The sequence below is a fragment of the Lissotriton vulgaris genome, chromosome 11 (assembly GCF_964263255.1).
Source record: "Lissotriton vulgaris chromosome 11, aLisVul1.2, whole genome shotgun sequence".
NCBI lineage: Eukaryota > Metazoa > Chordata > Amphibia > Caudata > Salamandridae > Lissotriton > Lissotriton vulgaris.
In genome coordinates this window covers 1073782379-1073798080 of record NC_141699.1, presented here as the reverse complement: position 1 = coordinate 1073798080, position 15702 = coordinate 1073782379, and the positions used below count along the sequence as shown (strand labels likewise).

General features: G+C 46.5%; 1 protein-coding gene across 2 annotated transcripts in view; it reads left to right on the top strand.

Annotated features, from left to right (window-relative positions):
• Positions 1-15702, top strand: part of LOC147684131 (cytochrome P450 2J6-like) — a 72262-nt gene that overhangs the window by 55242 nt on the left and 1318 nt on the right. The window contains exons 7-8 of one of the 2 annotated variants that reach the window (XM_086944515.1): positions 3541-3728; positions 5162-5303. In XM_086944515.1, coding sequence (XP_086800641.1) covers positions 3541-3728; positions 5162-5303 — 330 coding nt within the window. The remainder of the gene's footprint in view (positions 1-3540; positions 3729-5161; positions 5304-15702) is intronic. The other variant, XM_086944516.1, reaches the window with a different exon arrangement.

The window sequence follows — 15702 nt, the reverse complement described above, 5'->3', positions numbered from 1 at the left end:
CGTGGGGTCCCTATCTACTCACCTTGAGTGGTTCCTTGGGTCCCCAGCAATTCTACGGCCTCTTGACATTGTCCTGACTTGAGGCATGGTTCCTATACCACTTTCTTAGTATATGGTTTGGTCTCCCCAGGGCCCACTGTGTATTAGTGCTATTTACTGTGATTTGTTTGCTGAAGTATTGTGTGCTTTGTGCCTATCTCTTTTTAGGAGATACTGTACTGTACTAGATAGTGTTATATAATACAAAAATATTTTTATAAATACTTTGTGTGGTTCTTTTTCATTGAATCTATACTATAATATTGCCTTCTGGTAAAACAGGCCGCTTTCACTCCTTCATGACAAGGTCTGAAGGCTGCTCTCCAAAGCTACCACTTAGAGAGCTTTTGTTGGTTGTCTAATACCTCTTAAATCACCATAAGGGTTGTCTTGACTGGTGCAAAGTGCCACTTGGACATCATATACCAGGCCAGCTTCTCACAGGAGGGTTCTAGTTTCTTGGCAAATGTATATATAGCACCCACATTTTGTTCCATGTGTAGGTATCTGACCCATGTAAAAGACATGAGTGTACCAAAAGATAGGCTTTCTGGGACCTTTCTTGTTCCTCACACGGTATCTGACCCATGCCAGGTGTCTCTAATTGCAACTCTCATTGAAGGGTACCCCCAAGTACGTGAATGTGTTCACAGTTTCCAGCCTAATGCCCTGGATATGAAATTATCTCCTCTTCCTTTTAGAAAGGCCACAGATCATGGTTAATGACTGGGTTTTGTTGGTATGCAGCCCTAGACATCCCATGACTGCAACAAATCCCTCCAGCAACCTTTGTAGTCCTGTCACTGTTCTTGACATTAGGGCGCAAAAGTCAGCATTCATTAATATCAGAATGGCTCTCATCCCTGCCCACTGGGAATCTGCCACAATATCTTAGAGATATTTCTCCAAGTCATTGATGCATATACTAAAGAGAAATGGGGCAAGGACATACCCTTGATGTACTCCCTTAGTGATTTTAAAATATGGATATACTCTCCACTAATATCGTACCAAACACAGCCTTCAACATCCTTTTGTAGTCTACTTAGGATATGCACCAACCCGGCCTCTGCTCCCAAGTCCAGCAATTTGACCCAGACTTTGCCTCTGTCAACATTGTCAAATACTGAGCTTAGGTCCAAGAAGGCGGGGTATAGCAATCCTTTCTTGGCCCGAACATACTTACCATGAATGAGGGTGAGGTTAAGGCATTGGTCGATTGTTCCTAGTCCCCTTGTAAACCCAAATTGAGCTGTAGTTAAGATCTCATTGTCTCATGACTGACACCCAAATACAACAAACTCCTCCAGTAACCCATAAAGATGGCAAAATACCTGCTATCACCAAGGCCGGGATAACCAACCTGATTGAAAAAATGAGGTCAGATGGTGCGCGGGGGCCCAATGGAGTCCCAGCAGCAGTGCTTAAAACCCTCAAGGATTCTGGGTGGATCAGTTAACACCAATTTTTAAGTACGCATTTGTCACTTCCACCTTTCAATCCTTGTGAAAAGGCTCAATACTCTTTACGATTCACAAAAAAGGGACCGCATGAAACCCAAAAATGATTGGCTTGTCGCTCTATTAGATATAGAAGTACAAGCATATGCCAGATTATTGTTGAAGGAACTAGAAACCTGGGCAAAAGATCATAATATCCTTCGGTTTTTCCAATCTGGTTTCAGGCCCCAAAGCTCCTTCATAGAGAACATCCTAGTACTGGGACACTTATGACTACTTGCGACCCGGACATCACAACTACCTTTGTTTTACTGTTTTGTGGAAAACAGTGCAGCTTTTGACGGAGACGACTGTGGGAAGCCCTGGGAAAAACTTAAATTAACTGGGGCATTCCTCAAAGCTGTTAAAGGCAATAATTGCCCATTATGAGGGGATCTGGGTATATATTAAAACCAGCCAAACGTCTGTAACAACTAAGGTTCCAATCAACAATGACCTCAAACAAGGGTTCGTTCTTGCCCCTTTACTTTTAATTATCTATACAGCCGATCTGGGGAAAGCCCTGGAGGGGGCAAATCTACTTACACCAAGGCTGGGGAACGTGCGGCTCCAAATTCTTCAATATGCCAATGACATTGTTATTATGGATAGCAAAACACACAAGATGATGGGCGGAATATTGCACAATGGCAAAACATTCACCCCCAGTCACAGATCTGGGTTTAATCCATCGTTATTTTGCTCACCAAGCCACCCCAGTTCAGATATGGCCATATGCAAATCAGCCTGGACCCTGTGCCTCATGGGAACAGTCTAGCCTGAACTGCCAAGCCATGTCTTCTCTGGACCGGAATCAAGCATCCTAGGACTGGTTTCTGGCTATCAGCCATCTTCAGAATACCAACAATGCAAATGTTTCCCCTATTGTAACACTTGATTGGTAGATCTAGGTTGCAACGGGCAAATATCACTTCCCACAAGTCCCCAATGCAAAGTATTTCAGAGTATTTCAATAAGTACATGATGGAGACGCTTCTTGGGAGCATGGCTGAGTTTATGAAGCAATAAAAACAGAGATTTCAATGTTCTGTTTGTGGAAACAATGGTTTTTCCAATAATGTTGGACAGAAACCAGAAAAATACATTGCCACTTCTGCCTCCGAACATACCACTGCCTGGCTAGTGTGAGCAGGAAAATTACATTTACTGCCTCCAGGTTTGTTGGAAATAGCTTTGTCTTCTCTTCCTGTAGCCCTGGTGGCAGATGGGAGATCCAATATAATGTTCTCTTGAGAGGCTTGATATTGCGACTGCTTGACCACTGTAACAGGAGTCCTGTGCCAACAGTGACCCTTACTCCAAGGATACATGGGCACAGTTTACTGTTGAGTATGGTGGGTCAATTGTATTAAACATTAACAAACTTTGACTAGATGATGTAATACAGGTGAATAATGATTGTTTATTGACTTATTAGTGAGTTTGAAAGGAGATGGATTTAGAGTTTTAGCTTATTTCTGGAAATTGAGTGTGTAAATGAGTATTAATTATTTGAGTGCACAAATGAATTCTTAGTATGAAATATACATTTTTGTAAATATATTTAGTTTTTAGTGTTTGTACTATACTTTTTCACTTTTTGTTACTCTCTATATAAAGCACCTTCAAAGATGGTGGTGCGCATTTCGGTCAAAGTTTGTGTAAAGCCAAACACGTTGATGTGGTTAATCCTCACCGCATTGTAATAAATTCATTTGTGGAATTGCTCCTGGAATACTAGTCTCTTCCTTAATTGAAATGAAAGAGCATAATATTGGCACTTCGACAGAGGATTTAGTTATATGTCATTAGGTTTGGTGATTTGAATTGAACTGAGCAGAGTTGAGTTGCAGTGAGTTGAGCTCAGTTGGTCTGGATAAGATCGGTTGAGGGACTGGATGGGCTTATATTGTCAACTATCTTGCAAACACTATCTTATTTGTAGACATTAGTGGGTTAGAATGTCACCAGTTCCTTGATCAACATAAATATCTCTTTCCAGAGAATGTTCAGAAGGAGCTTTCTGCTGTCCTTGGAGAGTCCCAGATCATTCACTATGAGGACCGAAAGATGCTTCCCTACACCAATGCAGTGATTCACGAGATACAGCGCATGAGTAACATCGTATCTGTCGGTCTTTTCAGGGAGACTGTGAAGGAGACCTCATTGCAGGGATTCCACATTGAGAAGGTACGTATGCACCAATACTGAGAGACCTATTGACCAGCATTGAGAGACCTATTAACCAGCAGTTAGAGATAAAATGTGAAGCAGGCAGTGCATGGTTATCCTCTGGAAGTGTATATGTAGTGCACTATTGTAAGGCAAAATACATAACATTGAGTATAAAGTTTACCATTAGGCAATGTTCAAATTCACTATAATGATGGCTGACACTTGGGGCATATTATGATGAGCAAGGTAAATACACTAGCATTGTGAGGAAGGATAAGAAAAAAATGGGCAGGGTTTATCCCATGGAAAGGAACATAATCATCAGCATTGCGAGGTGCTGCAGTTGCAGAGATTCCAAGTTTTACCATCAGTTACTTTGAAGACACACCTCACACATGGAGTAGAGTATGAGTTAGAGATTTAAAATCTTTTGTTAGAAGTTGCACATCTGAATTAAGGCCAGAGAGGCAGGCAACTATAGACCTGTGTGTTGGAGAAATCACAATGTAGTCCCAAAAATGTAAGTGGGGAAACAAATGAACATTGAAATCAGGACTTTTAACAGGTGGGGTAACCATGGATTCTAGAGACTGCTATGTGAACATCTAATCCAGCTCTGATCCATTCTCCAAAGTAGTTGCTTTACGATCTTAATTTCCTTCTGATATTCTATGTGTATGCTTCATCATGAATGTCATACTGCGTCATTCCTGTTCCGCCACCTCTTTTTCAGTCAGTATTTCTGGTGGGACCTTGAAGGCACCGTATGTTACTAAGAAGTGCCATCAATTCAAATGCATTTTCTACTGTTGAGTTAAACTTTCCCACATGTTTATGAACTGAACACAATATAACCCAGAAAAACCCTGCCAGAGAGTATCTGGCCATAATTTTTCTGAATTAACTCTAACACATCTCCACACGCTTACTTGCTCTGTAAGAGGGATATTGATAAGGGTATTCTTTAAAACATATTGTCCAACAAGCCAGCTGGAGCATTTAAAGGTCTGAATCCATCAAACAATTGACCTTTAAAAAGAAGATCATACTGGACATATTGCTCTGTTTCCTGAGGGGATATACCTGGCTTCGCAAAGATATTATATTCCCTTTGGACCCCTATCCATATTGATGTACCTGTTCAAGTTCATCACATATTACATCCGGGAATTCTGTATTATCATCCTCCAGAAACTTTATGGGTCCATGGTCATCTTCCCACCAAACTCTCGATGATCATTGTTAAACTCACTGTGATGATTGCATGAGTTTTGTAGTCTGGGAAGCTTAAGACACCCATCCAACTCCCACCTTCTTTGAACAGGGCTTAGAGCACTCACCTTGGGAGAGTTGTGCTGTATGTAAAAAAATAAATATTGAAATAATTTAAATATTAGGACCATCTTTTGCCTGTCATTCTATTCCAATACCCTGTTTTTTACTTGCAGGGTTCCCTTATCATACCTAATTTTTCCTCTGCTCTGTTTGATCCTGACCACTGGGAGACACCTCAACAGTTCAATCCAGGACATTTCCTTGACAAAGAAGGGAAGTTCAAGAACAAGGAGGCCTTCTTGCCCTTTTCTGCAGGTACGTCTAGTCAGGGTTTAAGAGATTTAGCAACTGATTTAGATTTTGGCAGAAAGAGTAAATTCCTTCTGGATATCGGAGAACATAACCTCTTTCATCGTAATGCTACTTCATCCACCAAATTAAGAGGTGACTGCTGGCCAAGCAGTCACCTCTGTACCTCGAAGGCAACCGCCATCAAGGCGGTGCCGTTCAATGTATTAAAACTTTGGTGGATGGCTGCTCTCAGTTTTGAAACATTCCACCAAACGTTTGAAATGTTTTATTTTTTCAGAAACAAACTACTGAGCAGGAGTTTTGTTTCCGAAACATAATAATATAATCTGCACAATGTGGTGGGGGTCTTCCTCCTGGGTGTGGGAGTCATTATTGTTTTTTTCCTGTCCACGTGACAGACAGCAATAAAAAGCCACAACTACATCTTCCCTAATAGATCTAATGGTGTAATGTTCTTCGTACTCCTATGGCAGAGATACCCGCCACCCCCTCTCGACGCAATCCCCAAGGATGGGAAACTGGAAACTGTTCTGAACTTTTGGAAGGCGGGAGGGAGTGACCCTCCCGGCCGTATTTATTAAAATATGAAACAAAATTAAAACATTAAAATAACAGTTTCATATTATGTACAATTTCATTTCCACCTTACGATGTTTGGCTAACCTTAACAGATCTCTAATACAAAGGTTCTCCTAGCCGAACTAACATCCTACAAAACATTTGACTTGAAATTGTACATCCTAACGTTAAGGGCCAACGGCAAGGTCGTAACCGGTGTCAGATCCCTAAACCAGAAAATACCCCCCTCACTTGTGAGGGGGGGCGACCGCACAGAGGCGTACCTCAAGTGCATCTACCAATTTCCCTTTGACTTGACGGGGGCCCCAATGGACTCGACGCAATTTAACGGTCGTCCGAGGACTCGTGTGAGGTGTCTAAAAGGTAGCGTAAACCCCCTCCCGAACCCCACACAACTTACCCATCTGCCGTCGCAGATGTCCTGGCCCCGGGAAATTCCCCAGGAGGGCCCGTAGCCCCTCCTATCCAGGAAGGGGCCTTGACCGCCTTTCCTTTCGTTCCGGCGGCCCATCCTTAGAAGGGGCCGCCTCCCCGTTGAGGGGCCAATGGCCACCTCCCCCGAGCGCTCCCATCCGTAATGGGTGACGCCCCCCCATAGGGATCTTCCAATTACTGCTCACCGATCATGACCTTACCGCCCGACCAAAATAAATACGACAGTTTTAACTAAAATCACTCAATTACAAAACAACCATAACTATTTCACGTATGATACTAGTGCAGACTTACTTTATTTGAAAAACATACTGTAGATGACCATTCTTTATTGCATACTCAAAATAACACGACAATCATCACGACCTGCAAGAAATAGAGTTACCACATCAAAACTTTATTCAAAACAACTGGCTGTCCTCAGGGGCTGGTGGGTGGGTCAAAATTGGCTCTTCGTTCCGTCTCGAGCTCACGTGCAGCGGGGAGGTGCAGCTTCAGAGCACAGGAACAAGAGGATGCTTTCTTGGCTTGTTGCTCCTTTTATCCGTCTTCGGGCGGGCGTAAACCCGCCCCCGCCTGCCCCCCGGGGGCGTGGCCGGCGGCGTCAGCGTCTAGGACAACCCCCTTCAGGGCGGGAAACGGCGCGCCCCGGCTACGCCGCTTCGGGCATACCAGCCGGGACTCGCCCCCCGCCCAAGATGGCCTCCCGGGGGGATCGGGGTACTCCACCATACGTTCGGGGGGACCGAGTGGTCGCCCCTTTCCATATGGCAGAGATACCCGCCACCCCCTCTCGACGCAATCCCCAAGGATGGGAAACTGGAAACTGTTCTGAACTTTTGGAAGGCGGGAGGGAGTGACCCTCCCGGCCGTATTTATTAAAATATGAAACAAAATTAAAACATTAAAATAACAGTTTCATATTATGTACAATTTCATTTCCACCTTACGATGTTTGGCTAACCTTAACAGATCTCTAATACAAAGGTTCTCCTAGCCGAACTAACATCCTACAAAACATTTGACTTGAAATTGTACATCCTAACGTTAAGGGCCAACGGCAAGGTCGTAACCGGTGTCAGATCCCTAAACCAGAAAATACCCCCCTCACTTGTGAGGGGGGCGACCGCACAGAGGCGTACCTCAAGTGCATCTACCAATTTCCCTTTGACTTGACGGGGGCCCCAATGGACTCAACGCCATTTAACGGTCGTCCGAGGACTCGTGTGAGGTGTCTAAAAGGTAGCGTAAACCCCCTCCCGAACCCCACACAACTTACCCATCTGCCGTCGCAGATGTCCTGGCCCCGGGAAATTCCCCAGGAGGGCCCGTAGCCCCTCCTATCCAGGAAGGGGCCTTGACCGCCTTTCCTTTCCTTCCGGCGGCCCATCCTTAGAAGGGGCCGCCTCCCCGTTGAGGGGCCAATGGCCACCTCCCCCGAGCGCTCCCATCCGTAATGGGTGACGCCCCCCCATAGGGATCTTCCAATTACTGCTCACCGATCATGACCTTACCGCCACAGGCCGGATAGTTGACCGGCTATCCGGACCCCCCACAAAACTCCTACCTAAAGGTCATGTTTTAAACTCTTCAGCCATGCAATGAAGTCTCCTATGAGTAACTCATTCCCCACCCGGGACAAATGGACCCCATCTCCCAAATACATACTGTCCCCTTTGATACAACCATGCGGGATAGAATGCAGTGCACTTGAACGAAACAATCTACCCAACTTGTTATTTACTTTCTTCACTGAGTGGTTCAGAGCAGAAACCGAAATCGCCCCCCGCCACATTTTACGTGGAATCATATGGGACCATGCAATGGTGCCCCCTGGAACTCTTCTCGCCAACCAACTTACAGTGGAAAGCATTGCCTCGAGAAGTAGTCGTCTACCAGTGGTCACCAAATCATTACCCCCAAGATGGACTATGATTATAGACGGCGGTGACCTTGTCCGCCCTAACAAACCCTCGAAAAAGGATTGAAACTGGTCAATACAGAGCCCGCCCCTTCCGTAGAAGGTTACCCTGTACCCGTATTCCCCAGCCATGTGAATCATGTCACCTGCCTTGAATACGTCTGCGGCACGCCTCACGTATGAGTGGCCCATGACCCACACCTCTCTTTCCGCAGCCGGTGATGTCTGACCGCTGGTTCCCAGGTGTCGGGTCGACTGCACAGTCCGCCCCGCCTCGTAAGGTTGTGCAACTGAAAACCAAACAAAAACAAGAAGCATGAGTACATCATTACAGCTTCACAACATGTGCAACCGCACATACCTTTTGTAACAGTTCGAGGACCAACGCCCCAAACGCATTACATTTTCCACACTCAGACCCCTGGCTGTAGCCTCAGTAGCAGCCCCTATCCGAAAGGAGTGGGTCCCGAACTCGCCGGGGTTCAAGCCCGCGGCCGAAATTGACATCGCAAGCACCCGCCGGAACTGAAAACTCGTCAGTGGGGTGGCGTCAGCGTGTCTCAACAAGGTCCCCCCCCATGATGCAACCCTCTGCGCTAAATACTCCTCTACGCAAACAACAGGGCACATGGAAGACCCGGGAATCCTCTGAATGATTATGCAGTCCCCAACCGCACCCTGATCGGTTTTTGACCTGAAAAACGAGACAGTCATCGTCTCGACCTTGACCCGGATGTGCTCCCGGCACAGTCCCCCCATCGTATCCTGCTTGTTCTTTGCCACCAGTTCGCTTACCCGCATAGCCCCATGGAATGCTAGCGCAAATGCGGCTCGGAATAACACAGTTTCATACTGGGATGAACATGTTGCAGGGAGTACGGAGAATAACAGGGCCAACCTATCCAGACCTATCGGGTGCCTCTCATCTACTCTGCGACCCTCAAGGCGTTGCCACCCACGTAGCGCTTTCTGAACCACAAAAGACGCTGTCGGGTCCTGAATCCCATGAGCCTTTGCCATAAAGGAAATGGCGGCCCGATGCCTCTGGGCCGTAGCTACTGATTTGCCTGCCTGATGTAAAGACAGCAAGAATTTTACGACAAGCTCTTCCTGTCCCCAAAGCTCCCCCCAAGCAGAACCCAAAAGGGACCAATAGGAACGGAACGCCCCTTCATATGCCTTCCTTGTCCTGGGTGCTAAACTCTCTCCCACGAGGTTTTGTAGTTCGGGGCACCGAGAGACCAGAGAGCTTCGGGAAAGGGTGCCGCCACCGGGTCCGCTGTGGGCAGAAAACCCCAGAAGGCCTGCATACGGAAACGAGAAAGTGCATCAGCCGCTTGGTTCAGTACCCCCGGGACATGTCTTGCCCTAAAGAGCACATTCAACTGCATACATAATAACACAATTTCTTTGAGCAGTCTCAGAATCCATTTGCAACGTGCTGCCTGACTATTGATACATTCAACCACAGTCATGTTATCAGACCAGAACACCACTGAGTGATCCCGGAACCCCTCCGGCCACGTTTTCAAGGCCACCAGAATAGGGAAGAGTTCGAGAAAAGCAATGTTACTCGTCAGCCCGCACTCGTGCCACCATGACGGCCATTTTTGAGCCGACCATTGTGTCCCAAATATGGCCCCAAAACCTATACTCCCCGCCGAATCTGTCCAAAGCCCCAGCTCCTCGGAGGACACCGCTGGTTTGTTCCAGACAATTCGACCATTGAAATCCGCCAGAAATGCCAACCAAATGCGCATGTCCTGGAGAACCTCTGCCGAGAGCCTCGTGCGGTGATGTCCTTCCTTCAGGCCGACCATGGCTTGTGCAATCGAGCGGGAAAAGGGGCGGGCCATTGGCATCACTCTCAGGGCAAAATTCAACTGACCAACCACTTGTTGCAATTGATGCAGGTTTACTTTCGTCGCATGAATACATGTTTCAAGGGATGTCCCAAATTTTAACACTTTTTCCCTGGGTAATCTAAAACAACCTTCTACTGAGTCGAGCTCGATCCCCAGGAACTCGAGCAAAGTTGAGGGACCCACAGTCTTACCTGGTGCCAATGGCACACCAAATTGATTCATTAAGACCCGAAATTCATGTAAGGCCTTACCACATTCAGGATCCCCGGCTGCCCCCAAAAACAGAAAGTCATCGAGATAATGCATAACATGTCGAAAACCCGTTTTCCTTGTGAATACCCATTGCAGAAAACAACTGAATTTTTCAAAATAGGCACAAGATATAGAGCACCCCATTGGCATACATCTATCCATGTAATAGCGACCCTGAAACATAAAACCAAGGAGACGCTGATCGTCTGGGTGTACCGGGAGCAACCGGAACGCTGACTCGATGTCCGATTTTGCCATCAGCGCCCCGGGCCCCAGGCGATTCAACATGGCGACGGCCTCATCAAAAGATGCGTACCGCACCGAACACACTTCCGGGTCTATCGCATCGTTCACGGAAAGACCACGTGGGGTTGACAAGTTATGTATTAGCCGAAACTCACCCGGGTCCTTCTTGGGGACCACCCCTAGAGGGGAACAAACAAAGTTAGCAACCGGTGGAAAATCGAATGGACCGGCAACACGACCTCGAGTCACCTACTTCCCAATCTTTACCTGAACCACTGCCGAATGCTGCAAGGCCGACAGTTGGTTTTTACAGTTTGCTACACCCTGAAAATCTCCCACTGGGATGCGGAAACCATATGAAAACCCGTCCCGCAACACCCCAGCGGAAGCATGATCCGGGTATTCGTTGAGCCAAGGAATCATTGCCATGGTATCAATCGGAGTAGGTAAAGGCGCCCCTCGGACTATTTCAGACCTGTTTGGCGCTTCCCTTACCACTGTTATCACCCGTCTTGGCTCTGCACATGGACTCAGGATGGGATGACTGCCCACACCCCCCGCATTCATGTCTGAACTTGCATGACCCCTGGGGCCTCGTACATTTTCCCCTGTTGAAACTCCAACAAATCCCCTTTTTACCTGTGTTGCCACTCGACTTCGAGTGATGTTCGTTACCTGCACCTGTCCGAAAGGGTGTCCCAGAGGATTGGCGGGAAGATTCACCCCCATTACTCCCTGACAATGGCACTTTTAACATTCCTGAACTCTCCATTTTCTGCCACGAGACAGAGTCGAAACAATCCCATGTTAGAACTGGGTTGTGCTCCTTAGCCTTTCTAAAAAGATTGTCATAACAGAACCACTGATTGCCCCCGTACATCAGGGAATACTCCATGATACGTGACTGATAAATAGGCAACTCGGTCAATAACTCGGGCCTGCGCTCGCCCATGATGGAGGTAAAAATGCCCCACGCTCTGCCCCAAGTACCTATGTTTTCGTCAACCTTAAAGGCGGCCATTTTCGCGCGCCAAACACTCGGATGCATGAGCTCCTTTTGGCTCTTCACATGCTCTATCTCGTAGTGGTCGGTAAGCAATGAAAACATGTTTACATATTTATCCGCCCAAATCATTTCCTTAATTTCCAGTGGAACATGCTGGGCAATCTTCTCCCTTCGAGAAGGTACAGCCCCCTCCCCCGCAATCGGCAATGGCCGCTTACCTGAAGTAGATCCCGCACTTGCCGCCGAACTTGGGCCTGCTGCACTTTCAGCCGCCGGAACCTGTGGGGGAACAGAAGATGGTGCCTTCGCGGCCTCTCCGGATTCCCGCAGCTGCCTCATTACTGCCCGGGCGTCGTCAGCCGTGGCGCCCTTACTATCTTTCCCCAACCACGCTGCCAATTGCGCCGCCAACTCGGGGGGCATATCTTCCCCGTTCACGGGGGTGACCACTACGGGGATCGGATGCCCCTCCTTCGGAACCGAGGTTGGCTCCTCAAGTGGAGTCTCGGGAACCGGGGTTTCCCCCCCAAGTGCCCCCCTTTTTGACCTCTTGCCTCTCCCGCTAGGGACTACTCCCGGCAAAGCTGGTCCGATGACTCGCTTCGGTCCTCCCTCCCCGTCTTTAGCCGCCATCTGCTTCTTCAAATCGGCTACCTCCTTTATGAGCATGCGTAGCATCTGATCGGTACCGACCCGCTTTCCGACCTTCTTGCCCGGCATTCTCAAGCGAAGATATCTGTAAGACAAAGAGAAAGATTACAACGCTCAAAATTGGCTCTTCGTTCCGTCTCGAGCTCACGTGCAGCGGGGAGGTGCAGCTTCAGAGCACAGGAACAAGAGGATGCTTTCTTGGCTTGTTGCTCCTTTTATCCGTCTTCGGGCGGGCGTAAACCCGTCCCCGCCTGCCCCCCGGGGGCGTGGCCGGCGGCGTCAGCGTCTAGGACAACCCCCTTCAGGGCGGGAAACGGCGCGCCCCGGCTACGCCGCTTCGGGCATACCAGCCGGGACTCGCCCCCCGCCCAAGATGGCCTCCCAGGGGGATCGGGGTACTCCACCATACGTTCGGGGGGACCGAGTGGTCGCCCCTTTCCAATTGGGCTGTTGGAGGAACTTTTCCTGTGATGGAGCCAACAGGGCTCCCGAGATGGAATACTTAAGGCCCACTAGCCTCTAAATGAGCTGGGTGAATTGAGGGTTTGGTGGGCCAGGTATTCCACCTCATTTGTGATGGAGTACCCTAAATCAGGCCCCTAATATGTTATGCTCAAGTATTGTCATTTTCCTTCTCCTTGTATCCACCTGGAGTCTCTCTACCTTTTGCTCATGTTGATAATATGGTATTGGCAATTTGGGGTTTAAACAAATACTTCCCGATGACTAGTTTGAGCATTATATTTTTTTCCTAAACTAAATAAGATTAGAGGTGAGTGACACATTTAATATCATAAGAAAGACCTCCAAATTGTGTTCTAACAAAACATACATAACATTTTTCAGGATGAGTAAAACATAACTGAGAGCGATTACTCCACTTGACATTTGGTGTTGATCTGAGGAGCAATGCATGGGTTGGGGCTGACTTGTGCAGGAGCAGAAATGAGATTCCTGCAACTGCATATGCCTGCAAAGTCCTTATCTGCCCAGCTAGACTCCTGAAATATAAGTTCTACATGCATACAAACATGCAGTTTTCTCCTCAGCTTGTTTCACCTATGATGGAGAGATCACACAAAAAAGACTTTTACCCTCACACAGACCTTGGGTAGTTACATTAATTCCCAGCAGTGGTGGAGGAATAGTTGACCTAAGAGTCGAGGACCAATGTCCCACCCTCTCTCTGATTTGCATTGGGGTGGGACTGGGGAGGTCCGAATTTACATAGGGCCCTCTAATAGTGTTGTCCTCTAATTTATGTCCAAGTACAGGTAGAGGTGGGGAATGGTCCAACATCCCCTGCTTTTGTCAAGGTATGGTAATACTGCTGAGGTAATGTAGATACTGCAAACCCCAGATTTCTGCCGTACAATATTACTCTTGTAGTTTCAGTTCTGCAGGCTGGAATGAGGGACAACTGTTAATCCCAATGCTCCAAACTGAGAGTGTGGAATATTGCAATTTTTTACAACACAAATTTTGGTAGGTTTAACATAGTCCAAGTTGTGCAAAGAAAATTGGCTGGTATGCAGTAATTCTGTTATTCAGTACTCTTCACGTCCTCCCAGCCTTCCTTCTGAACTCTGAAGTTTTATTTGCAACACTTTTCAAGGAAAATTCTATTGCAAAACAAAAAAAAAACTTATTATTCACTGTCACTACTTTTATTTCAAACCATTTCCTATTTTACCCCAATATTCACTCAAGATTCAGGTGGTCTGAGTCGTTTGTGAAGATCGGCACTTGTTGTAACTTACCCCCACATGCATCAAGCATTATTTGAGTCGCAAACGGTGCGATTCCTTAAAATCGGCCGTTTGCGATTCCAAAAATGCTTTTTGGAATGCATCAAGCATTTTTAGAAATCGCAACATTTTTGCGATTTCTAAAAATGCGATTGCTTTTAAGAAATCGCAAATTTGCGATTTCTTAAAAGCAATGCATGATTTCTTTTAAAATTGCGAAATCGCAATTAGGGGGTCAAATTTACTGAGTGGTTGAACTACTCGGTAAATTTGCAAAAAGTGTTTAAAATGCTGAAAATGCATTTTTTTCAACATTCATGTTACGGACACACATGTCCTTAGGACATGTGTGTGTGAAACATGATGCAAAAAATACATTTCAGGGGTGCAAGGGGGGGTCCTTTGGACCCCCCCTGCACCCATGAAATGCATTAACAAATTGCGATTTTCAAAGTGAAAATCGCAATTTGCTAATGCCTTCCCATTGCTTCCTATGGGCCTTTTGGCCCATAGGAACCAATGGGAATAGCGAATTCGCAAATTGTATTTCGGTAATTTATGCGATTCGGTAAAAATTGTGATTTTTACCGAATCGCATACATATACCGAAAATATTCATGCATCCCGTTTTGCGAATTCTAAATTGCGAATCGCTATTTTTTGCAATTTAGAATTGGCAAACACCCGGGATGATGCATGTGGGGGTTTATGATTTCTGCAAAGTTGTAAAACGGTAGATGGTTAAAATATATTGCTGCAAAAAGATTTTTACTGGACAAAAGCATAGAAAGGCCTATTCTTCTGGGGGCCATTTCCTCTCTTAAAATGTATTTTTGAGAAAAGCCCTGACATGGCCAAGCAAGGGAACAATAGACCAAAGGGGCATATTTGTTAAAGGTTCACCCAGTGCAGAATGGCAAGCAAAGTTGCTGTGCTGCGTTACCAGATGGGGAGAGGGCTGAATAGAGCTGTCCCTACTAAGAAATGAAGTACTTCAGTATTGTCTCTCCCTAGAACCAACACATGAACCCTTGCACCATGGTGCAAGGGTGCCTGCATTTAGCTCAGGATTTTTTTTATGCAGGATGCAATACTTTCCTGCATAAAAACAATCCTTAGATGAAGGAACATTAGAAGGGATCCCTTGGGGACCCCTTCCCATGTGCAAATGGGTTACCATCTACTTGAAGTAGGTGGTAAAATGTGAATATTTTGCAACTGTATTTTGGTCATAAAACATTCCTACATACCAATGTGATTCGGTATTAGGAAGGGATGCTCTAAGCACGCCCCTTCCTAATAGCGACCTGCTAACCCATTTTGCGATTCAGTAATAGGTTACCAAATGGTAAAATAGGGTTTGGTACATTGGGAAAACTTTTTGGGTTGCAAATGGGCTGATTCCCGCGAATGGGGCCATTTGCGACCTTAAATAAGGTACATACATATGCCCCTAAACCACTAAAATTGACTTTGCATTGCTTAGTGAAGACCAAAAAGGATTTTGTTTCTGGGCTGCGCCATAAAAGTGACACATGCCCAACACAAAAGCATAGTAAATCTGTGCCAAAATCTGGATGTAGAGAAATCCTCTCTGAATTCAAAGCTGTTTGGAGTTATCGCACAGCATTCTCCACCCTCTGTGCTCTTATGCACCTTGCCCACCCCCACATCAGTGGTATTCCTTCTCCCATGTTAT